At 45.5% G+C, this 26,013-nt stretch overlaps 1 protein-coding gene and 2 non-coding genes across 4 annotated transcripts in view; 1 reads left to right on the top strand and 2 right to left on the bottom strand.

Annotated features, from left to right (window-relative positions):
- The window catches only part of LOC112239242 (F-BAR and double SH3 domains protein 2-like), a 106,177-nt gene that overhangs the window by 23,443 nt on the left and 56,721 nt on the right, over positions 1–26,013 (top strand). For both annotated transcript variants that reach the window (XM_042297647.1, XM_042297648.1), the window contains exon 3: positions 18,135–18,180. In XM_042297647.1, coding sequence (XP_042153581.1) covers positions 18,135–18,180 — 46 coding nt within the window. The remainder of the gene's footprint in view (positions 1–18,134; positions 18,181–26,013) is intronic.
- On the bottom strand, positions 12,911–12,984 carry trnat-agu. Its single transcript has one exon. It is a non-coding gene; the product is annotated as a tRNA-Thr (tRNA).
- Positions 13,323–13,395, bottom strand: trnam-cau. The gene has a single exon. It is a non-coding gene; the product is annotated as a tRNA-Met (tRNA).

The following is a 26,013-nucleotide window of genomic DNA, read 5'->3' as shown; positions in this document are numbered from 1 at the left end:
TGTAAAGAGTTTAAACACTGTTTGCGATGCTTGTTCAAGGAACCATAAACAATGAATGAACATGCACCTGTGGAACGGTCATTAAGCCACTAACAGCTTACAGACGGTAGGCAATTAAGGTCACAGTTATGAAAACTTAGGACACTAAAGAGGCCTTTCTACGGACTCTGAAAAACACCAAAAGAAAGATGCCCAGGGTCCCTGCTCATCTACGTGAACGTGCCTTAGGCAGGCTGAGGACTGCAGATGTGGCCAGGACAATAAATTGCAATGTCCGTACTGTGAGACACCTAAGACAGCGCTGCAGGGAGACAGGGCGGACAGGTGATCGTCCTCGCAGTGGCAGACCACGTGTAACAACACATGCACAGGATTGGTACATCTGAACATCACACCTGCAGGACAGGTACAGGATGGCAACAACAACTGCCCGAGTTACACCAGGAACGCACAATCCCTCCATCAGTGCTCAGACTGTCTGCAATAGGTTGAGAGAGGCTGGACTGAGGGCTTGTAGACCTGTTGTAAGGCAGGTCCTCACCAGACATCACCGGAAACAACGTTGCCTATGGGCACAAACCCACTGTCGCTGGACCAGACATGACCGTCCAAAAGTGCTCTTCACTGACGAGTTGCGGTTTTGTCTCACCAGGGATGATGGTCGGATTCGCGTTTATCGTCAAAGGAATGAACATTACACCGAGGCCTGTACTCTAGAGCGGGATCGACTTGGAGGTGGAGGGTCCGTCATGGTCTGGGGCGGTGTGTCACAGCATCATCGGACTAAGCTTGTTGTCATTGCCTACAATCTCAACGCTGTGCATTACAGGGAAGACATCCTCCTCCCTCATGTGGTACCCTTTCTGCATCCTGACATGACCCTCCAGCATGACAATGCCACCATACTGCTCGTTATGGACTTCCTGCAAGACCGTAATGTCAGTGTTCTGCCATGGCCAGCGAAGAGCCCGGATCTCAATCCCATTGAGCACGTCTTTGACCTGTTGGATCGAAGGGTGAGGGCTAGGGCCATTCCCCCCCAGAAATGTCCGGGAACCTGCAGGTGCCTTGGTGGAAGAATGGGGTAACATTTCACAGCAAGAACTGGAAAATATAGTGCAGTCCATGAGGTGGAGATGCACTGCAGTACTTAATGCAGCTGGTGGCCACACCAGATACTGACTGTTACTTTTGATTTTGACCCCCTTTGTTCAGGGACACATTATTCAATTTCTGTCAGTCACATGTCTGTGGAACTTGTTCAGTTTACATCTGTTGTTGAATCTGGTTATTTTCATAGAAATATTGACACGTGAAGTTTGATGAAAATAAACACAGTTGACAGAGAGGACGTTTCATTTTTTTGCTGAGTTGATGAGTGTTTATTTCGATTAGTTTTTCTATTTTTTTTTGAGATTTCAATTTAGTTTCAGTTAGTTTCTGAGACCTGATTTGCTAGTTTTTATAGTTGAAGTAATATAAAGATATTTCGTTTTTTATATTATTTTAAATCAAATGTATTTATAAAGCCCTTTTTACATCAGAAAATGTCACATAGTGCTATTCAGAAACCCAGCCTGAAACCCTAAACAGCAAGCAATGCAGATTTAGGAGCACGATTTCTAGGATACCTAGAGAGGAACCAGAGGGGTGGCCAGTCCTCTTTTGGCTGTGCCAGGTAAGATTGTTCTTCAAGATGTACAAAGGTTCATTGATAAATGTCAGTAGGCTTTTCATAGCTGAGCATTCAGAGGTCGAGACAGCAGGTGTGGTAGAGAGGGGGAGAGTTGAAAACAGCAGGTCCAGGACAATGTAGTATGTCCGGTGACCAGGTCAGGGTTCCATAGCCGCAGGCAGAACTGGAGCAGCAGCATGACCAGCACGACTGGGGACAGCCTGGATTCATCAGGCCAGGTAGTCCTGAGGCATGGTTGTAGGCCAGGTAGTCCTGAGGCATGGTCGTAGTCCTGAGGCATGTGACCCCGTCCAATGATACCCCCTGACAGGGCTAACCAGGCAGGATATAACCCAACCCACTTTGCCAAAAACACAAAAACACAGCCCCTGCACCACTCGAGGGATATCAACAGAGCACCAACCTATTACCCTGAGACAAGGCTGAGTATAGCCCTCGAAGATCTCCTCCTCCGCATGAGCCTGAGGCGGCCCACAACCGGACAGGAAAATCACATCAGTGACTCAAACCACTCAAGTGATTCACCCCGCCTAGGTACAGCATGGAAGAGCACTATTAAGCCAGTGACTCAGCCCCCGTAATTGCGTCAGAGGCAGAGAATCCCAGTGGAGAGAGGGGAGCCGGCCAGGCAGAGACAGCAAGGTTGGTTTGTTGCTCCAGTGCCTTGCCATTCACTTTCACACCTTTGGGCCAGATTACACTCAATCATAGGACCTACTGAAGAGTTTAGTCTTCAGTGAATAGTTAAATGTTGAGACAGAGTCTGCGTCATTATATGGATAGGCAGACCATTCCATAGAATTTGAGCTCTATAGGAGAAAGCCCTGTCTCCAGCTGTTTCATTCTAGGGACAATAAAAAGTCCTGCGTCTTGTGACAGTGGTGTACGTGTAGGTATGTACGGCAGGACCAAATCAGAGAGATGGGTAGGAGCAAGTCCATGTAATGCTTTGTAGGTTAGCAGTAAAACCTTGATATCAAATTTTTTAAAAACTGCCCTTTTAAATATTCTTGATATATTCATCAAAAGAGAGATCAGGGTCCAGAGGAACACCGAGGTCCTTCAGTTTTATTTGAGACGACTGTACAACCATCAAGATGAATTGTCAGATCCAACAGCAGATCTCTTTGTTTCTTGGGACCTAGAACTAGCATCTATGTTTTTAAAGTAAAACATTTGCCGCAATCCACTTCCTTATGTCTGAAACACAGTGCTCTCCTGAGTTAGAATACCCCATGATAAGTTGTTGACCATACTATTTACTAAGAGAGTTTTCATCTATATTTTTCTCTATTTACCACCATAAACCGATGCCGGCACTAAGACCGTACTCAACCAGCTGTATAGGGCCATAAGCAAACAAGAAAATTCTTATCCAGAGGTGGCGCACCTAGTGGCCTGTGGTTTTTAATGCAGGAAAACTGAAATCCGTTTTACCTTATTTCTATCAGCATGTCACCTGTGCAAATAGAGGAAAAAAACCTCCTAAGATTACGTTTGGTCCACACACAGAGATGCATACAAATCTGACCATAACTCTATCCACCTGATTTCTGCAAGCAAAAATTCAAACAGAAACTACCAGTGATGTGTTCTATACGGAAGTGGTCTAATGAAGCAGATGGTAAACTTACAGACTGTTTCGCTAGCACAGACTGGAATATGTTCCGGGATTCATCCAATGGTATTGAGGAGTTTACCACATCAGTCACCGGCTTCATTAATAACTGCATCGACGACGTCGTCCCCACAGTGACCGTACGTACATATCCCAACCAGAACCCATGGATTACAGGCAACATCCGCACTGGGCTAAAGGCTAGAGTTGCCGCTTTCAAGGAGCGGGACATTACTCCGTGCGCTTAGAAGAAATCCCGCAAAGCCCCCCGAAGAAACATCAAACAAGCAAAACGTCAATACAGGACTAAGATAGAATCCTACTATACCGGTTGTGAAGATCGTCGGATGTGGCAGGGCTTGCAAACTATCACGGATTACAAAGGGAAACTGAGCTGCAAGCTGCTCAGTGACGCGAGCATACCAGATGAGCTAAATGCCTTCTATGCTCCCTTCAAAGCAAGTAACACCAAACCATGTGTGAGAGCACCAGCTGTTCTTGTTTGTAGGTGACCAAATACTTATTTTCCACCATAATTTGCAAATAAATTCATAAAAAATCCTACAATGTGATTTTCTGGATTTTTTTTCTCTCATTTTGTCTGGCATAGTTGAAGTGTACCTATGATGAAAATTACAGGCCTCTCTCATCTTTTTAAGTGGGAGAACTTGCACAATTGGTGGCTGACTAAATACTTTTTTGCTCCACTGTATGTGATCACGCTCTCCATAGCCGATGTGAGTAAGACCTTTTAAACAGGTTAACATTCACAAGGCCGCAGGGCCAGACGGATTACCAGGGCACGTACTCCGAGCATGCGCTGACCAAGTGTCTTCACTGACATTTTCAACCTCTCCCAGACCCAGTCTGTAATACCTACATGTTTCAAGCAGAACACCATTGTCAGAGTGCCCAAGAATGCCAAGGTAACCTGTCTAAATGACTACCGCCCGTACTACTCAGATCTGTAGCTATGAAAATGCTGGTCATGACTCACATCAACATCATCGTCCCAGGCACCCTGAACCCACTACAATTCACATTCCACCCCAACAGATCCACAGATGATGCAATCTCTATTGCGCTCCACACTGCCTTTCCCACCTGGATAAAAGGAACATCTACTGTATGCGACAATGCTGTTCATTGACTACAGCTCAGCGTTCAACACCATAGTGCCATCCAAGCTCATCACTAATCTAATAATCCTGGGACTAAACACATCCCTCTGCAACTGCATCCTGGACATCCTGACCAGCCACCCCCAGGTGGTGAGGGTAGGAAACAACACCTCCCCCACGCTGACCCACAACACGGGGGCCCCTCGGGTGTGTGTTCTTAGTTCCCTCTTTTACCCCTGTTCACCCACGGCTATGTGGCCTCACATGACTAAAAACTCCATCACTAAGGTTACCGTCGACACGACGGTGGTAGGCTTGATCACCGCCGACGATGAGCCATCTTAATCGGGAGGAGGCCAGAGACGTGGCAGTGTGGTGCCAGGACAACAACAACTCCCTCAACGTGAGCAAAACAAAGGAGTTGATTGTAGACTACAGGAAACGGAGGGTCGAGCACGCCACCATTCACATTGACGGGGCTGTACTGGAGAGGGTCGAGAGCTTCATGTTCCTCTGTGTCCACATCACTAAAGATCTATCATGGTGAAAACACACCGGCACAGGAAAAAGGGCAAGACAACAACTATTTGACACGGGCTCTCAGATCCTCAAAAAGTTCTACAGCTGCACCATGGAGACCATCTTGATTGGCTGCTCACCACTTGGCATGGCAACTGCGTTGTACACAGACCGGTGCACCATAGAACTACAGTAGGCCTTTATGCAAACAAGCCATTTGCCACACAGACCTGCCATCATTCACTTTGACCTGGACTGTGTGTTTATAGGCAGTAGGACCTGCCATCATTCACTTTGGCCTGAACTGTGTTTTTACAGGAAGTTACAACAGAGCGACTTTAGATCAATAGAACAAAAAGCCACAAAATACACCTGAATGGATTTCTACAAATATGTCAATACCACAGGAGTCCTCTTACATTTGGGAACTTTACAGTCCAACTTGATCAAACTTTCATTAAAAGGTAGGCTCTCTCCCTCAGTTATGAACATAAACAACAACAACAGCTAGTGCTAGCCGGAGCAAGATGAGGTAAAATCTAACGACGATAAACCCTCTCAAACTGTTTCAGCTAATTGGCCGTTAAAATTGCACTGTTAAACGATGGGGAATTGTAGCCTTCTGCAACTTGCCTGCAACAAAGCACCCAAGCTAACAAAGCACCCAAGCTAACTGGCTAAAGTTGGCTAGCTTGCTAGCTAGCTACTCACAAAAACCTTACTCTGACCATTTAACTTATCCTAGCAGAGTTGGTTAGCCTGTTTAGCTAGCCTGTTTAGCTAGCCTGTTTACATGTTATCTAGAGAGTTCTTAACTAACTATATATATTTTTTGCGCGTTTTTGTTGCGCGTTCGTAAATGAATCAGTTATTCTGCGCTGTGGCCCGGAGTTGCGCGTTCGTAAATGAATCAGTTATTCTGCGCTGTGGCACACTCAGACGAGAGTGCTCTGAAATCAGAGTAGATAGCCAGAGTGAATTTGTGAACGCAAGAGATATGCTAATTGAATAACAGTCGTTCAAGTTCTTGCTAGCTGACCAAAGGCCACCTGCATCTCTACCTGTGTATAACCCCCCCCTTTGGACTCAGACATTTTTTGCATCATTGGGATGAAGCTAATATGTTCTCATGTATTTCTGATTCAGATTTCAGATGTCGTCCTCTCTTGAGAACATTTAGTTTTTACTGCTCTGTCAAAACATGATATTACTGAAAGAACAAACACTGTCTACAATACAGCCACAGATCATTAAATAACACAGCCACAGATCATTAAATAACACAGCCACAGATCATTAAATAACACAGCCACAGATCATTAAATAACACAGCCACAGATCAGTAAATAACACAGCCACAGATCAGTAAATAACACAGCCACAGATCAGTAAATAACACAGCCACAGATCAGTAAATAACACAGCCACAGATCAGTAAATAACACAGCCACAGATCAGTAAATAACACAGCCACAGATCAGTAAATAACACAGCCACAGATCAGTAAATAACACAGCCACAGATCAGTAAATAACACAGCCACAGATCAGTAAATAACACAGCCACAGATCAGTAAATAAGACAGCCACCCAGCACGATCATTAAATAACACAGCCACAGATCATGAAATAACACAGCCACCCAGCACACATAACAGCAAGCCTGTGAATGCTAGTTATGTGATATTGTCGGCAGGATTCAAACTGACATATTCTGTCCTCAGTGATACCAGTCATATTAAATAATATTTAATATTTAACCAGGTGTAAACTAGTTGGGGAATGTGTGCGCACACGTGCGAGTGAGATCTGGTCATTGGTTGCTCTTGTTTACCTACAGCAGAGCCAACCATGGCAGTGTTACCATGGAGGCATGAGAGGCTTAGACATGTCCAAAGATCATGTGTGTGCGTACCAAGTCTAGGCCTGCTTTTTCGTGTGTGTGTGTGTGTGTGTGTGTGTGTGTGTGTGTGTGTGCGTGTGCGAGAGAGAGAGAGCTTGTCCCCCCATCCCTCTTATCTTTCTACCCTCTTATCTGTTGTCAAGGTGAGCTCTGTGGTGGAGTCTAGGTGATAGGCTAGGTGATATTGTTGTTTTGCCAGTGGTAGTAAGTTTGTTTAGTCTGGTCTGGATGTGGGTTTCTCTGTGCCCTTGGATAAAAGACCAGTGTGTCCTCTTCATGACCCCCTAGTGCCCCTCCTCGTGACCCCCTAGTGCCAACCCTCCTCATGACCCCCTAGTGCCAACCCTCCTCATGACCCCCTAGTGCCAACCCTCCTCATGACCCCCTAGTGCCAACCCTCCTCATGACCCCCTAGTGCCAACCCTCCTCATGACCCCTAGTGCCAACCCTCCTCATGACCCCCTAGTGCCAACCCTCCTCATGACCCCCTAGTGCCAACCCTCCTCATGACCCCTAGTGCCAACCCTCCTCATGACCCCCTAGTGCCAACCCTCCTCATGACCCCCTAGTGCCAACCCTCCTCATGACCCCCTAGTGCCAACCCTCCTCATGACCCCCTAGTGCCAACCCTCCTCATGACCCCCTAGCGCCCCCTTCATGACCCCCTAGTGCCCCTCTTCATGACCCCCCTAGTGCCAACCCTCCTCATGACCCCCTAGTGCCAACCCTCCTCATGACCCCCTAGTGCCACCCCTCCTTCATGACCCCAACAGAAAGATGGATTACCCTCCAGATGACCCCAGAAAGATGCCAACCCTCCTCAGACCAGGTAGATTAACCAACCCTTAGCTAAACCAGACCCCAGAAGAACCAACTTTAGCATGAAACCAGAGCAGCCCCTCTTCATGAAAGATGGATTCAAACCAGAGCAGGCAGATGAACCTTCAGAAAGATGAATTAGCTAAACCAGAGCAGATGAACCAACAGAAAGATGAATTAGCTAAACCAGAGCTGGTAGATTAACCAACAGAAAGATGAATTAGCTAAACCAGAGCAGGCAGAAGAACCAACAGAAAGATGGATTAGCTAAACCAGAGCAGGAAGATGAACCAACAGAAAGATGGATTAGCTAAACCAGAGCAGGCAGATGAACCAACAGAAAGATGAATTAGCTAAACCAGAGCAGGCAGATGAACCAACAGAAAGATGAATTAGCTAAACCAGAGCAGGCAGAAGAACCAACAGAAAGATGAATTAGCTAAACCAGAGCAGGCAGATGAACCAACAGAAAGATGGATTAGCTAAACCAGAGCAGGCAGATGAACCAACAGAAAGATGGATTAGCTAAACCAGAGCAGGAAGATGAACCAACAGAAAGATGGATTAGCTAAACCAGAGCAGGCAGATGAACCAACAGAAAGATGGATTAGCTAAACCAGAGCAGGCAGATGAACCAACAGAAAGATGGATTAGCTAGCAGATGAACCAACAGAAAGATGAATTAGCTAAACCAGAGCAGGCAGAAGAACCAACAGAAAGATGGATTAGCTAAACCAGAGCAGGAAGATGAACCAACAGAAAGATGGATTAGCTAAACCAGAGCAGGCAGATGAACCAACAGAAAGATGAATTAGCTAAACCAGAGCAGGCAGATGAACCAACAGAAAGATGAATTAGCTAAACCAGAGCAGGCAGAAGAACCAACAGAAAGATGAATTAGCTAAACCAGAGCAGGCAGAAGAACCAACAGAAAGACGGATTAGCTAAACCAGAGCAGGCAGATGAACCAACAGAAAGATGGATTAGCTAAACCAGAGCAGGCAGATGAACCAACAGAAAGATGGATTAGCTAAACCAGAGCAGGCAGATGAACCAACAGAAAGATGGATTAGCTAGCAGATGAACCAACAGAAAGATGAATTAGCTGAGCCAGATGTTGTCATTCCCTTTTCTACTGAGCACATAATTACATCAGTGAAATGAGTATTTAACTATTTTGAGTCCGTTTTTAGTTAATTTGTCCTTGTTCCCGAAGTGTAATAGCGTAGGCTATAAACTACTGCTTAACTCTATTACCACGTGATTAGATAGCAGTTGCTGTGTAACAATGTTATGAAAAACTAGCTGTGAAACAAAAATGTGCATAAATCTATTGTCCCTTGGTGGGCTCGAACCCCCAACCTTCCAGTCAACAGCCAAGTGAGCTGATATTGAAGTGGTCGAATTTTAGTCTGTAGTTTGAGTGTCTAGTTTGAAGCGTTGCGTTTGTCATAGTGAGACAATCTACTCTATGTGAGGCTCAGACAGATTGAGAGTGATGTGGTGCCTACTGCACCAACGAGGCCTGGGTGGCTATAGAGAAGATTTGACCTCAAACTCGATCCGTTTATGGTTTCAGTTTAAAGTTTGTCGGTTTTGCGTTTGTTGATAGGTAGGTGACGGGGTATATTTTCCAAGCCCGCACCCAGAGTGGCAGCTCTTAAAAAGCCAGCCGTCCCTGGGTGTCCTCGAACGACCATCCATTCGGTTAACAGACAAATGGGAAACCTAGAATTTTCAGGGACTCAAATCTACTACCTAGGTTAAATGTATTTACGCTTTACACTTTCTTTCTACTCACAATGTTATGTTGCAACTACGTACGTTATAAACATTTATCAATTATTTCAAAGTTTATAAATGACTTGCTGTAGCTATTTAATCCTGAAGTGGTTGCAGTTTTAGATTGGGTACTGCTATCAAGTTTACTAATCATTTGTAAATGGGTTGTTATTAAGAATGATTTTGACCAGGAACCAAAGCATTAATAGGCCTAAAGCCATTAGCAAGTAACTACCTTCATAAGCATCCTTATAAATAGTTTAGCTCTCTGACATTCGTACATATTAGGCTATGTAATGAGGGTTTTTAAATATACTGAACAAAAATATAAACGCAACTTGCAACAAGTCCAATGATTGTATGAAGTTACAGTTCATATAAGGAAATCAGTCCATTTAAATAAATTCATTAGGCCCTAATCTATGGATTTCACATGACTGGGCAGGGGCGCAGCCATGGGTGGGCCACTTGGGAGCCAGGCCCAGCCAATCAGAATGAGTTTTTCACCACAAAAGGGCTTTATTACAGACAGAAATACTCCTCAGTTTCATCAGCTGTCTGGGTGGCTGGTCTCAGACGATCTCGCAGTTGAAGAAGCCGGATGTGGAGGTCCTGGGCTGGCGTGGTTACACGTGGTCTGCGGTTGTGAGGCTGGTTGGACGTACTGCCAAATTCTCTAAAATGACATTGGAGGCGGCTTATGGTAGAGAAATTAACATTACATTTTCTGGCAACAGCTCTGGTGGACTCCTGCAGTCAGCATGACAATTGGACTCTCCCTCAAAACTTGAGACTGTGGCATTGTGTTGTGTGACAAAACTGCATATTTTAGAGTGGCCTTTTATTGTCCCCAGCACAAGGTGTGATGATCATGCCGCTTAAGCAACTTCTTGATATGCCATACCTGTCAAGTGGATGGATTATCTTGGCGATCACTAACAAGGATGTAAACAAATTTGTGCACAACATTTGATAGGAAGAAGCTTTTTGAAAACAATTCTGGGATATTTTATTTCAGCTCATGAAACATGGGACCAACACTTTACATGTTGCATTTATATTTTTGTTCAGTATGCTTTACAAATCATTAACAAATGCCTTATAACAGATCACCGACCATTTCGAATCCCACTGTACCTTCTTCGCTATGCAATCTGGTTTCCGAGCTGGTCATGGGTGCACCTCAGCCACACTCAAGGTCCTAAACGATATCATAACCGCAATCGATAAGAGACAATACTGTGCAGCTGTATTCATTGACCTGGCCAAGGCTTTCGACTCTGTCAATCCCCACATTCTTCTCGGCAGACTCAACAGCCTTGGTTTCTCAAAGGATTGCCTCGACTGGTTCACCAACTACTTCTCAGACAGTTCAGTGTGTCAAATCGGAAGGCCTGTTGTCCAGACTTCTGGCAGTCTCTATGGGGGTGCCACAGGATTCAATTCTCGGGCCGACTCTCTTCTCTGTATACATAAATGATGTCGCTCTTGCTACTGGTGATTCTTTGATGCACCTCTATGCAGACGACACCATTCTGTATACTTCTGGCCCTTCTTTGTCACTGTACTAACTAACTAACCTCCAGACGAGCTTCAATGCCATACAACTCTCCTTCCGTGACCTCCAACTGCTCTTAAATGCAAGAAAAACTAAATGCATGCTCTTCAACCGATCGCTGCTCACACCTGCCCGTCCAGCATCACTACTCTGGATGGTTCTGACTTAGAATAGGTGGACGACTACAAATACCTAGGTGTCTGGTTAGACTGTAAACTCTCCTTCCAGACTCACATTAAGCATCTCCAATCCAAAATTAAATCCAGAATCGGCTTCCTATTTCGCAAAACAATGCATCCTTCACTCTTGCTGCCAAACATACCCTCATAAAACTGACCATCCAACCAATCCTCGACTTTGGCGATGTCATTTACAAAATAGCCTCCAACACTCTACTCAACAAATTGGATGCAGTCTATCACAGTGCCATCCGTTTTGTCACCAAAGCCCCATATACTACCCACCACTGTGACCTGTACTCTCTCGTTGGCTGGTCCTCACTTCATATTCGTCGCCAAACTCACTGGCTGCAGGTCATCTACAAGTCTCTGCTAGGTAAAGCCCCGCCTTTGTCTCTGCTCACTGTTCACCATAGCTTCACCCAGCCATAGCAGGCGCTCCAGCAGGTATATCTCACTGGTCACCCCCAAAGCCAATTCCTACTTCGGCCGCCTTTCCTTCCAGTTCTTTGCTGCCAATGACTGGAACGAACTGCAAAAATCACTGAAGCGGGAGACTTATATCTCCCTCACTAACTTCAAGCACCAGCTGTCAGAGCAGCTCACAGATCACTGCACCTGTACATAGCCCATCTTTAAATAGTCCATCCAACTACCCCATTTCCCCATACTGTTATTTATTTTGCCCCCCAGTATCTCTACTTGCACACTCATCTTCTGCACATCTATCTCTCCAAAACATGTTTTTTTTTGTTCAACAGACATAGTGTTAGTTATAGGTGTTAGTTAGTGTTAGTTATAGGTGTTAGTTAGTTAGTGTTAGTTATAGGTGTTAGTTATAGGTGTTAGTTAGTTAGTGTTAGTTATAGGTGTTAGTTAGTTAGTGTTAGTTATAGGTGTTAGTTAGTTAGTGTTAGTTATAGGTGTTTGTTAGTTAGTGTTAGTTATAGGTGTTAGTGATAGTTAGTGTTAGTTATAGGTGTTAGTTATAGGTGTTAGTTATAGTGTTAGTTATAGGTGTTAGTGTTAGTTAGTTATAGGTGTTAGTTATAGGTGTTAGTTATAGGTGTTAGTTAGTTAGTTATAGTTGTTAGTGTTAGTTAGTTAGTGTTAGTTATAGGTGTTAGTTAGTGTTAGTTATAGGTGTTAGTTAGTTAGTTATAGGTGTTAGTGTTAGTTATAGTGTTAGTGTTAGTTATAGGTGTTAGTGTTAGTTATAGGTGTTAGTTATAGGTGTTAGTTATAGGTGTTAGTGTTAGTTAGTTAGTGTTAGTTAGTTATAGGTGTTAGTTAGTTAGTGTTAGTTATAGGTGTTAGTGTTAGTTAGTTAGTGTTAGTTAGTGTTAGTTAGTTATAGGTGTTAGTTAGTTAGTGTTAGTTATAGGTGTTTTAATAAAGTAGTAATATAGATGTTTTTTAAATGAACACAAAAGCATTAACATGTGCCTTATATGATCTATTATTCACTTCTAACTGAAAGTGTTACCAGATTGTGTTATGATGAAAGGTAAGACAGTTCCACCAAGTTCATATGGTGGGTTTTTATCCGTTTCAGCCTACGTTTCCAGTCCAGACTCAATGGGCATGTCAATAATTGAAAGGACCATTGAACAGCAGGAAACATCCCAGTTTGTGTCTTAACCTTTTAGGCCCTTTGAAGGTGGAATGTGATCTGTTCTCAAGCCAATGGTGAAACCACATGTTGCCAACGGCAAAAGGCACTGCTGAGATTTGAACTCAGGATCTCCTGTTTACTAGACAGGCGCTTTAACCAACTAAGCCACAGCACCAGGTGATTTCTCTAGCTGCTGTGGAGTGTTTTGTTTTAATGGTTCAGAGGTCCCATTGACGGGTGACTCAGTTCTTTGTAATGCAGTCTCCGGAAGTTCAGCACACTCCTCCTAAACAGGATATTCAAAGTGGAGAGGTAGGAATGCAAGTCTTTGAGCCCTTCTTTAACAAACTTAAACTAGAAATTCAGACTAAAAAAGTTTCAGTAGATGATGTTGTTGCTGTTAAGGTTAATTGAATTTGTATTTTCAGTTTTTTTTTTTTCCCAGCCTAAATGATCGAAGTTGAGTTTATTTTAAATTTGTTGAGGCTTTGAGTATATCGTAGTAAAACAGTCTGCCCCCTGTGAGGATCGAACTCACGACCTTCAGATTATGAGACTGACGCGCTGCCTACTGCGCCAAAGAGGCCTGGAGGAGATTGGGAGCATGTGTCTCTTTCCATGACATAGGGAGCTTGTTTCCGTGTGTCAGGTTTCTGTGGTAAATGGTGGAGGTGGGGTTAAATTCTGATCCCTGATTGGCTGGTGGTGCTTCAACCAGAGGCTCTAGTTTAGAGCACAGCTTTAGACCAGAGATGCCTAGTCTGTCTGTATGTCTTTTCAACTGTTGGTCTGTCTGTCTGTGTCGTTCTATGTAAAGAAGGCACACTGGTGCAGTCAGGAGAGAGAATATAGTGTTTTGTGGTTTGTGTGTGTGTGACGCAGTCCCATTCTGGACAGAGAGAAGAGAGTGCATTTCTCTCTCTAAACAGTGACTAGGGAACCTGTGGAATTTGATTGGGATTTAAACCCAAAATGTTTACGGCTCAGTTTCTCAGACACACAGACACACACACACAGACACACACACACACACACAGACACACAGACACAGACACAGAGTAAAGAGCTTGATGAGGTCTCTTCCTGTCTAGGCTGTAATTAGTGTTTGAGGGGATTGTGGGTAGCCTAATTATGCTCTCTAAGTGTCGCCTTCCTCCTCCCATCTATCCATCCATCTCTCCCTCTGTCTGCAGACCCCCTGACTGCAATCATTGTGTCTGTCTGTCCTTCTGTTTGAGACGCCGGAACAGGGATTGTTCTGGGGTCTCAGCCCTAGTAGTGGGTCAAGTTGAGAGGGGGAAGGGTGGGAGGTTATCTGTTTCTGTGAGTTTGAGGTGGAAGCTAAGCTCATAACATGCCTGTGCTGGTTTAACTGTCCTGGGAAAGACTGTGTGTGGGTGGACAAGCCGGCCCAGGGGACCTGACTCAGAAACAGATCAGCTTTCACTGCGTAGAGGAAGAACGCACCCTGTATGGTGGTTAGTTGTGTGTTTCATTTCTTTAATTTGATATGTCCAGACGTCTCATGGCATGAAGCAGATTACATACAATACCAGTCAAACGTTTGGACACGCCTACTCATTACAGGGTTTTTCTTTATTTTTTAAAACTATTTTCTACATTGTAGAATATTAGTGAAGACATCAAAACCATTAAATAAAACATAGGGAATCATAGAGTAACCAAAAAAGTGTTTAAACAAATCAAAATATATTTTATATTTGAGAGTCTTCAAAGCAGCCACCCTTTGCCTTGATGACAGCTTTTCAATACCATTTTAAAAAATGCAGGGGTGCTATGCCACTGCTTATAGCTACAAGTTAATTACAACTATAAGAAATCTAAGATGTGTTAAATAAATGATATCCAGCTCAGCGCTCCAGCTATGCATTGTGTTGATAACTTGCTAGCTAAGTGTCTAGATGTCAGCTATGCAATTGTGTTGGTGACTTGCTAGCTAAGTGTCTAGATGTCAGCTATGCATTGTGTTGATAACTTGCTAGCTAAGTGTCTAGATGTCAGCTATGCATTGTGTTGATAACTTGCTAGCTAAGTGTCTAGATGTCAGCTATGCATTGTGTTGATAACTTGCTAGCTAAGTGTCTAGATGTCAGCTATGCATTGTGTTGATAACTTGCTAGCTAAGTGTCTAGATGTCAGCTATGCATTGTGTTGATAACTTGCTAGCTAAGTGTCTAGATGTCAGCTATGCATTGTGTTGATAACTTGCTAGCTAAGTGTCTAGATGTCAGCTATGCATTGTGTTGATAACTTGCTAGCTAAGTGTCTAGATGTCAGCTATGCATTGTGTTGCTGACTTGCTAGCTAAGTGTCTAGATGTCAGCTATGCATTGTGTTGATAACTTGCTAGCTAAGTGTCTAGATGTCAGCTATGCATTGTGTTGATAACTTGCTAGCTAAGTGTCTAGATGTCAGCTATGCATTGTGTTGATAACTTGCTAGCTAAGTGTCTAGATGTCAGCTATGCATTGCTGACTTGCTAGCTAAGTGTCTAGATGTCAGCTATGCATTGTGTTGATAACTTGCTAGCTAAGTGTCTAGATGTCAGCTATGCATTGCTGACTTGCTAGCTAAGTGTCTAGATGTCAGCTATGCATTGTGTTGATAACTTGCTAGCTAAGTGTCTAGATGTCAGCTATGCATTGCTGACTTGCTAGCTAAGTGTCTAGATGTCAGCTATGCATTGTGTTGCTAACTTGCTAGCTAAGTGTCTAGAGGTCAGCTATGCATTGTGTTGATAACTTGCTAGCTAAGTGTCTAGATGTCAGCTATGCATTGTGTTGCTAACTTGCTAGCTAAGTGTCTAGATGTCAGCTATGCATTGTGTTGCTAACTTGCTAGCTAAGTGTCTAGATGTCAGCTATGCATTGTGTTGATAACTTGCTAGCTAAGTGTCTAGATGTCAGCTATGCATTGTGTTGATAACTTGCTAGCTAAGTGTCTAGATGTCAGCTATGCCTTGCTGACTTGCTAGCTAAGTGTCTAGATGTCAGCTATGCATTGTGTTGATAACTTGCTAGCTAAGTGTCTAGATGTCAGCTATGCATTGCTGACTTGCTAGCTAAGTGTCTAGATGTCAGCTATGCATTGTGTTGATAACTTGCTAGCTAAGTGTCTAGATGTCAGCTATGCATTGCTGACTTGCTAGCTAAGTGTCTAGATGTCAGCTATGCATTGTGTTGATAACTTGCTAGCTAAGTGTCTAGATGTCAGCTATGCATTGTGTTGCTAACTTGCTAGCTAAGTGTCTAGATGTCAGCTATGCATTGTGTTGCTGACTTGCTAGCTAAGTGTCTAGATGTCAGCTATGCATTGTGTTGATAACTTGCTTGCTAAGTGTCTAGATGTCAGCTATGCATTGTGTTGCTAACTTGCTAGCTAAGTGTCTAGATGTCAGCTATGCATTGTGTTGCTAACTTGCTAGCTAAGTGTCTAGATGTCAGCTATGCATTGTGTTGATAACTTGCTAGCTAAGTGTCTAGATGTCAGCTATGCATTGTGTTGCTAACTTGCTAGCTAAGTGTCTAGATGTCAGCTATGCATTGTGTTGCTAACTTGCTAGCTAAGTGTCTAGATGTCAGCTATGCATTGTGTTGATAACTTGCTAGCTAAGTGTCTAGATGTCAGCTATGCATTGTGTTGCTAACTTGCTAGCTAAGTGTCTAGATGTCAGCTATGCATTGTGTTGCTAACTTGCTAGCTAAGTGTCTAGATGTCAGCTATGCATTGTGTTGATAACTTGCTAGCTAAGTGTCTAGATGTCAGCTATGCAATTGTGTTGGTGACTTGCTAGCTAAGTGTCTAGATGTCAGCTATGCATTGTGTTGATAACTTGCTAGCTAAGTGTCTAGATGTCAGCTATGCTTTGTGTTGATAACTTGCTAGCTAAGTGTCTAGATGTCATGATCAAGCATCTTGGTTTCAGCAGAAACATTGAATCCCCTCCTGGTTCAAGATCCCTGTTGCCTAATTTTTTTTTGTGCGAGAGAATAAAATAACATTTCAGATATTACTGTATATCCTGGTATTGGTAGAGAAACGGTATGAAAACCTGAATACTGCCCAACGTGAGTGAGTGAGTCACATACAGGGCAATGTGATGTGGAGATACTGGACAGGTGGTGACTGAGGATATTTCTCATCTAGTATGTAATGCTAGGCCTATCTATGTTCGGCATATCTATGTTAGGCCTAGCATTACATACTAGATGTATATCTATGTTATGCATTTAGTATGTATGCATTCCTCTGCTGTGATAGTGGCTCCACTATCCCGCTGGCGGATGTATGGGGGAGAGAGGGACATAAATTCCTGCCTTGCGTAACCCTGGGGTCGCTGAGTCCACTCTTTCTCGCTCTGCTCTCCTTCCTCCCTCTTTATCTCACTTTCTCCCTCTCTTCCTGCATTCCCTCTCTCCATCTCTTGGCAATGGACCAAACAAACAGAAATCCCCTCCAGAACACTAAGTGATAGTTGAGTGGACTTCCTCCTGCTCTGCCAGGAACCTGACAGCGTTGTCTGATGTCCACATGGCGTAGAAGAGAAAAAACACAAGGATGTTGAGTTGAAAACATTGCTTTGGTTGTCCTTTTTAAAGAGTGTTTTAGTGGTAGTGTCTCACTGGGAGGTACGTTCTAGCCTGGTAGTGTCTCACTGGGAGGTACGTTCTAGCCTGGTAGTGTCTCACTGGGAGGTATGTTCTAGCCTGGTAGTGTCTCACTGGGAGGTATGTTCTAGCCTGGTAGTGTCTCACTGGAAGGTGTTTTCTAGCCTGGTAGTGTCTCACTGGGAGGTATGTTCTAGCCTGGTAGTGTCTCACTCACCTGGTAGTGTCTCACTGTGTTTTCTAGCCTGGTAGTGTCTCACTGGGAGGTACGTTCTAGCCTGGTAGTGTCTCACTGGGAGGTACGTTCTAGCCTGGTGTGTCTCACTGGGAGGTACGTTCTAACCTGGTAGTGTCTCACTGGGAGGTACGTTCTAACCTGGTAGTGTCTCACTGGGAGGTACGTTCTAGCCTGGTAGTGTCTCACTGGGAGGTGTGTTCTAGCCTGGTAGTGTCTCACTGGGAGGTACGTTCTAGCCTGGTAGTGTTTCACTGGGAGGTACGTTCTAGCCTGGTAGTGTCTCACTGGGAGGTGTGTTCTAGCCTGGTTTCCTGCTGTGTCACTGCTCCATCAACGGTTGATCTCCTTTTGTCAGTCAACTACAACATCTTTCTCTCTCAATTCAATTTAAGGGCTTTATTGGCAAGGAAACATATTTTAACATCTCTCCTATCACTCTCTTTCTCTCTCTCTCTCTAGGACATACAGTTTGAAGAAGGGCCAGTTGGAGAGGGACTATGCCCAGGTAAGAGCCTGTGTTGTACAACCTGAGGGTTTTTCTCTGCTGTCAGGAGCCTTGTCCCTGGAGGAGGGGCTTCTAGCCAGGCTGGTCCTTATCTCTTAATATCTGTCCCTAGGAGTAGAGTGGTGTAGAGTGGCTTTTAGCCAGGCTAGCCCTTAACTCTCAATATCTGACCCTAGGAGTGGTGTAGAGTAGCTTTTAGCCAGGCTGGCCCTTAACTCTCAATATCTGACCCTAGGAGTGGTGTAGAGTGGCTTTTAGCCAGGCTAGCCCTTAACTCTCAATATCTGACCCTAGGAGTGGTGTAGAGTAGCTTTTAGCCAGGCTAGCCCTTAACTCTCAATATCTGACCCTAGAAGTGGTGTAGAGTAGCTTTTAGCCAGGCTGGCCCTTAGCTCTCAATATCTGACCCTAGGAGTGGTGTAGAGTAGCTTTTAGCCAGGCTGGCCCTTAACTCTCAATATCTGACCCTAGGAGTGGTGTAGAGTAGCTTTTAGCCAGGCTAGCCCTTAACTCTCAATATCTGACCCTAGGAGTGGTGTAGAGTAGCTTTTAGCCAGGCTGGCCCTTATCTTCTATCAGTCTATCTAATCTGTTCTATTGGCATGAGCTCACTATACACACATACTTGAGTTACTGCAACACATACACATATTTAGCTAGACACACACACACACACATATATATTCTTGAGGACGCTACTACACATGCATACTCTCCTTCTCTCTCTCTCTGTGCTGAGCAGCTGTCCACACAAATAAACATTGTTTTCTGGCCTCATCGGCCTCAGCCCGCTGAACACATACACTGTTGAACTGGAGAGAGAGAGAGAGAGAGAGAGAGAGAGAGAGAGAGCCATAGAGGAGGAGAGAGAGAGAGCCATAGAGGAGGAGCGAGAGAGAGCCATAGAGGAGGAGCGAGAGAGAGCCATAGAGGAGGAGCGAGAGAGAGCCATAGAGGAGGAGCGAGAGAGAGCCATAGAGGAGGAGCGAGAGAGAGCCATAGAGGAGGAGCGAGAGAGAGATAGAGGAGGAGCGAGAGAGAGCCATAGGAGGAGGAGAGAGAGCAAGAGGAGGAGCGAGCGAGAAGGACGAGAGAGGGAGGAGGAGGAGCGAGAGAGAGAGAGAGGAGGAGAGAGGAGAGAGAGAGGAGGAGCGAGAGAGAGAGGGGGGGGAGCAAGAGAGGAATTGAGAGAGAGAGGGCGGGAGAGAGAGAGAGGAAGATCGAGAGAGCGAGGAAGAGCGAGAGAGAGTAGAAGGGCGAGCTAGATAGAGGGGAAGGGTGAGCGAGGGGAAAGGGTGAGCGAGGGGAAGGGTGAGAGAGGGGAAGGGTGAGAGAGGGGAAGGGTGAGAGAGGGGAAGGGTGAGAGGGGAAGGGGTGAGAGAGGGGAAGGGCGAGCGAGCTAGAGAGAGTGGAAGGGTGAGAGAGTGGAAGGGCGAGCGAGCTAGAGAGAGGGGAAGGGCGAGCGGTGAAGGGCGAGTGAGCGAGTGGGGAAGGGTGAGTGACAGAGATAGGAAGGGCGAGCGAGAGAGAGATAGGAAGGGCGAAGCGCGAGAGAGAGAGAGAGGAAGGGCGAGCGAGAGAGAGAGGGGAGGAAGGGCGAGCGCGAGAGAGAGATAGGAAGGGAAGAGCGCGAGAGAGAGATAGGAAGGGCGAGCGAGAGAGAGATAGGAAGGGCGCGAGAGAGAGAGATAGGAAGGGCGAGCGCGAGAGAGAGATAGGAAGGGCGAGCGAGAGAGATAGGAAGGGCGAGCGCGAGAGAGAGATAGGAAGGGCGAGCGCGAGAGAGAGATAGGAAGGGCGAGCGCGAGAGAGAGATAGGAAGGGCGAGCGCGAGAGAGAGATAGGAAGGGCGAGCGCGAGAGAGAGATAGGAAGGGCGAGCGCGAGAGAGAGATAGGAAGGGCGAGCGCGAGAGAGAGATAGGAAGGGCGAGCGCGAGAGGTTGAGAGTGAGAGGTTGAGAGTGAGAGGTTGAGAGTGAGAGGTTGAGAGTGAGAGGTTGAGAGTGAGAGGTTGAGAGTGAGAGGTTGAGAGTGAGAGGTTGAGAGTGAGAGGTTGAGAGTGAGAGGTTGAGAGTGAGAGGTTGAGAGTGAGAGGTTGAGAGTGAGAGGTTGAGAGTGAGAGGTTGAGAGTGAGAGGTTGAGAGGGTGAGAGTGAGAGGTTGAGAGTGAGAGGTTGAGAGTGAGAGGTTGAGAGTGAGAGGTTGAGAGTGAGAGGTTGAGAGTGAGAGGTTGAGAGTGAGAGGTTGAGGGAGGGAGAGAGGTTGAGGGAGGGAGAGAGGTTGAGGGAGGGAGAGAGGTCTAGAGGGAGAGTGTGTGAGCGAGGAAGAGAAGAGAGGAGAGGGAGAATGGAGAAGACTTTCTCACTCTATCTGGTATTAGTACGGTGTGTTCTGCCAGAGTAACTGGGTGTGTGTGTTTGCCTGAGCTCATGCAGTATTGTGATGTGATTCTCAGACAATCTTCTATCACATGTGACTCGTTTCCGAAAAGTAGGCGAGAGCCATGTGAACTTTCATGTACCTTAATAACAGACTTGTATGCCATCTGTAAATATGAATACAATTGTTACATTACGAGCCTAGTTGGTTGAACCACAGGAAAAAGCCAGCAACCTTCCCACTAGCCATGATTGGCTAAGATAATGAGTGGGCTGGACATGCCAAGAGATGAGTTTGGATTGGTCTGCCGTATAGCACGCGTCTGTCTATAACATGAGCTGGTCAGTATGTGTGGGGAATCCTGTCTAACACGGCTTTTCTCACGTGTCACTTCGTACAACTGCATAAGTGTTGCTCTTCACTTTCTGAAGGATCACGTTGTGAAATCAGTGGAATTAGAGTATGATAGCTAAAGACATGGAGAAAACACCGGTCTCCGGATTACATCTTCAAACTAAGGGCAACCGTGTCATCTGTAACAGGGAGAAGCGTGCATCCATGATGTGTATGGGTGTGAGAGTCTAGCTAGCTACATTTTCAGCTATTACACGTTTCTAATTTTGTCGGAAAGTTAAATTGTACTGTTAGCTAGCTAGCTAATATTAGCTGGCTCACTAGCTAACATTACATGTATGATTATTATTCGTATCTCACAGCCATTTGCTTTGCTAGTTATAGCCTAATGTTAGCTAGCTAACATTGAACCTGGTTGGTTAGCTACCGACAGATTCATGCATGGTAGTAACGTCATGAGTTGGGATTATGGTTCATTGTTTACCTAGCTAGCTAGCTCGCTACATGTTTTAACAAAAGGCTCTACTATGCAAGTAACCATTTCAATAGAATGTTAATGATGTCACTGTTGATAGACAGAGCTGGTAAATTCACTCTGGCCATCTACTCTGATTTCAGAGCCCTCTCTTCTGAGTGTGCCAGAGCGCAGAATAACTGACAAATTTCCGAACGCTCAACACCCGTTGAATATGGCCGTAAACATTGACAAAACAATGTAAATTGTAGAGAATCAAGGCGGACGGTCGGTCAGAATCAAGGCGGACGGTCGGTCAGAATCAAGGCGGACGGTCAGGTCAGAATCAAGGCGGACGGTCGGTCAGAATCAAGGCGGTCGGTCGGGCAGAATCAAGGCGGTCGGTCACCTATGTTTGAGTCTTTGGGAAAGGGCCAGTGGGTGAGCAGAGGGGAGTTGCTCGTAGCAACCACAGCTGAGTGAGAGGGAAAGAGGGAGAGAATGTGAGGAAGAGGGGGAATAAGGAGAAAATGTGAATTAGAGGGAGGGAGAGACTGTGAAGTAGAGGGGGAGGGAAGGATGGAGAGAGAGTGTGAAGTAGAGGGAGGAAGGTAGGGAAAAAGGGAGATAATGTGAAGAAGAGGGGGAGGGAAGGATGGAGAGAATGTGAATGAGGAAGGTGGGGGAGGGAAGGAGGGAGCCTGAAGTAGAGGAAGGCAGAGGGGGGAGGGAAGGAGGGAGAGAATGTGAGGGAGAGGGAGGGAGTGAGTGCTGCCCTGTCATTTGACCTCTAGCCTTTATGGTATGTCAGACATGCTCCTCTAATTATCAGCTGTCAATCAAAGTCCTCCCATGCTGTGTGTGCCTATAGCTTGGTTATACGGCTTGCGTGCTTGTTTGTGTGGGTTGGTTCTTCTATCCTTGTGGAGACTTAGGTCCCCACAAGGGTAGTAAAACAAGGAAAAATCTCCCTCTTGGGGACATTCCCCATGTCCCCATGAGCACAAAGGCTATTTTAAGCGTAGGGGTTAGGGTTAGAATTACGGTTACATGTTAAGGTCAGCGTTACGGTTAGGGTTATGTGTTAAGGTTATGGTAAGGTGTTAAGGTTATGGTTGGGCGTTAAGGTTATGGTTGGGCGTTAAGGTTATGGTTGGGCGTTAAGGTTATGGTTGGGCGTTAAGGTTATGGTTAGGCGTTAAGGTTATGGTTAGGGTTACATGTTAAGGTAAGGTTTAGGGTTATGTTAAGGTAAGGTTTAGGGTTACGCGTTAAGGTAAGGTTTAGGGTTACGCGTTAAGGTAAGGTTTAGGGTTACGCGTTAAGGTAAGGTTTAGGGTTACGCGTTAAGGTAAGGTTTAGGGTTACGCGTTAAGGTAAGGTTTAGGGTTACGCGTTAAGGTAAGGTTTAGGGTTACATGTTAAGGTAAGGTTTAGGGTTACATGTTAAGGTAAGGTTTAGGGTTACATGTTAAGGTTATGGTAAGGTTTAGTGAAAATAGGAAATACATTTTAGGTCCCCACGAGGATCGAAGACCAAAACATTTGTGTGGTTTGTGGATGACAGGCCTTCCAGTGTTGTTTCTCCTGATGCCACTCCTCCTGCACACACACCTGGAATAGTTCTGTGGACAGGACAGGACAGGACAGGACAGGACTGGACTGGACTAGACTAGACTAGACTAGACTAGACTAGACTAGACTGGGACTGGACTGGACTGGGACTGGACTGGGACTGGACTGGACTGGACTGGACTGGACTGGACTGGACTGGACTGGACTGGACTGGACTGGAGAAAAAGTGTGTGTGTGCAGTGTTCTGTTTAATTTATGAATTTTTCTCAATGTGTTTTATCTAGTTGAATAGGAATTGATTTGAATTCTTAATTAAATTGGGAATCATATGGATGACTGATTCCACCTCCGTGTTCAGCGATCGATGGAATCAATTCTGAAACGATTCCCATTACAAGACGTAGTGTGTGTGTGTTTCTGTGTAAGTCTGTGGTTGTGTGTGGTCATGTGTAGTCAGCCAGGTCCCCCGTGATACAAGTCAGTATTCAACGTCCATCCATGTCTGAGGAAGTCAGGAGATGACGTGGAAACCGTCCACTGGGGGCAACAGTGAGCGCTGTTACCTTCAAGTAAGTTTGGGTTTTTGCTAGGGTGTTGAGGAGGGGAGGGTGTTGAGGAGGGGAGGGTGTTGAGGAGGGGAGGGTGTTGAGGAGGGGGAGGGTGTTGAGGAGGGGGAGGGTGTTGAGGAGGGGGAGGGTGTTGAGGAGGGTGTTGAGGACGGGGATGGTGTTGAGGAGGGTGTTGGGGACGGGGATGGTGTTGAGGAGGGTGTTGGGGACGGTGGATGGGCGTAAACATCTGCCTCTGATTCTAAAGGTTGTCATTTTAAATCCAGAGGTAGAAAGTTGTTTTTGAGATTTTTGTTTTAAGCCAATCACAAACCTTAACTCTTAAACCATTGCGTTAATGCCTAACCTGAACCATAAACACTTCTAAATGTGACGTTCGAGAACCATGGATGGGCGTCTAATTCTGACGAGAGACTGTGAGAGTTAGGTGTGTGTAGTGTGTGTGTGTAGTCTGTGTGTGTATAGTGTGTGTATAGTCTGTGTGTGTGTGGTGTGTAGTGTGTGTGTGTTGCAGCATCTCCTTGTCTAGAGAACAATTGTCTGTCTGGAGTCCGCACTGCAGCTTATCAGCCCCTCCCTCTCCTCTTTTACCCTCTCTCCTCATCCCTCCCTTCTCATCCTCTCATCCCTCTCATCCTCTCGTCCCTCTCCTCTTTTACCCTCCTCATCCCTCCCTTCTCATCCCTCTCCTCCTCTCATCCCTCTCCTCTTTTACCCTCTCTCCTCATCCCTCCCTTCTCATCCTCTCATCCCTCTCCTCCTCTCATCCCTCTCCTCCTCTCATCCCTCCTCCTCTCCTCCTCTCATCCCTCCTCCTCCTCTCATCCCTCCTCCTCTCATCCCTCTCCTCTCATCCCTTTCCTCCTCATCCCTCTCCTCTCCTCCTCTCATCCATCCTCCTCTCATCCCTTCCTCCTCTCATCCCTCTCCTCCTGTCATCCATCCTCCTCTCATCCATCCATCCTCTCATCCCTTCCTCCTCTCATCCCTGACTCCTCCCTCTCTCCTCCTCATCCTTCCCTCTGTTCCTGGGAAAGTTACGGGGAAAGGCCGGGTCATTTGCATAATTGCTATGTGTGTGTGTGAGAGACTGTGTGTGTGTGAGAGACTGTGTGTGTGTTTCACTTGTGTCATCTGCTCAAACACACTTGCTCTCTCTCTCTCTCTCGCTCTCTCTCTCTCTCGCTCTCTCTCTCTCTCTCACACTCACACTCACACACACACAGTGGGGCAAAAAAGTATTTAGACAGCCACCAATTGTGCACGTTCTCCCACTTAAAAAGATGAGAGAGGCCTGTAATTTTCATCATAGGTACACTTCAACTATGACAGACAAAATTAGATGTTTTTTCTCCAGAAAATCACATTGTAGGATTTTTTATGAATTTATTTGCAAATTATGGTGGAAAATAAGTATTTGGTCAATAACACAAAAGTTTATCTCAATACTTTGTTATATACCCTTTGTTGGCAATGACAGAGGTCAAACATTTTCTGTAAGTCTTCACAAGGTTTTCACACACTGCTGCTGGTATTTTGGCCCATTCCTCCATGCAGATCTCCTCTTGAGCAGTGATGTTTTGGGGCTGTTGCTGGGCAACACGGACTTTCAACTCCCTCCAAAGATTTTCTATGGGGTTGAGATCTGGAGACTGGCTAGGCCACTCCAGGACCTTGAAATGCTTCTTACGAAGCCACTCCTTCGTTGCCCGGGCGGTGTGTTTTGGATTATTGTCATGCTGAAAGACCCAGCCACGTTTCATCTTCAATGTCCTTGCTGATGGAAGGAGGTTTTCACTCAAAATCTCACGATACATGGCCCCATTCATTCTTTCCTTTACACGGATCAGTCGTCCTGGTCCGTTTGCAGAAAAACAGCCCCAAAGCATGATGTTTCCACCCCCATGCTTCACAGTAGGTATGGTGTTCTTTGGATGCAACTCCGCATTCTTTGTCCTCCAAACATGACGAGTTTGATCTGACCATATGACATTCTCCCAATCTTCTTCTGGATCATCCAAATGCTCTAGCAAACTTCAGACGGGCCTGGACATGTACTGGCTTAAGCAGGGGGACACGTCTTGCACTGCAGGATTTGAGTCCCTGGCGGCGTAGTGTGTTACTGATGGTAGGCTTTGTTACTTTGGTCCCAGCTCTCTGCAGGTCATTCACTAGGTCCCCCTGTGTGGTTCTGGGATTTTTGCTCACCGTTCTTGTGATCATTTTGACCCCACGGGGTGAGATCTTGCGTGGAGCCCCAGATCGAGGGAGATTATCAGTGGTCTTGTATGTCTTCCATTTCCTAATAATTGCTCCCACAGTTGATTTCTTCAAACCAAGCTGCTTACCTATTGCAGATTTAGTCTTCCCAGCCTGGTGCAGGTCTACAATTTTGTTTCTGGTGTCCTTTGACAGCTCTTTGGTCTTGGCCATAGTGGAGTTCGGAGTGTGACTGTTTTAGGTTGTGGACAGGTGTCTTTTATACTGATAGCAAGTTCAAACG

The sequence above is a fragment of the Oncorhynchus tshawytscha genome, linkage group LG14, assembly GCF_018296145.1.
Source record: "Oncorhynchus tshawytscha isolate Ot180627B linkage group LG14, Otsh_v2.0, whole genome shotgun sequence".
Classification (NCBI taxonomy): domain Eukaryota; kingdom Metazoa; phylum Chordata; class Actinopteri; order Salmoniformes; family Salmonidae; genus Oncorhynchus; species Oncorhynchus tshawytscha.
The sequence above is the reverse complement of the archived record's forward strand: the minus strand, read 5'-3'. Positions and strand labels throughout refer to the sequence as shown.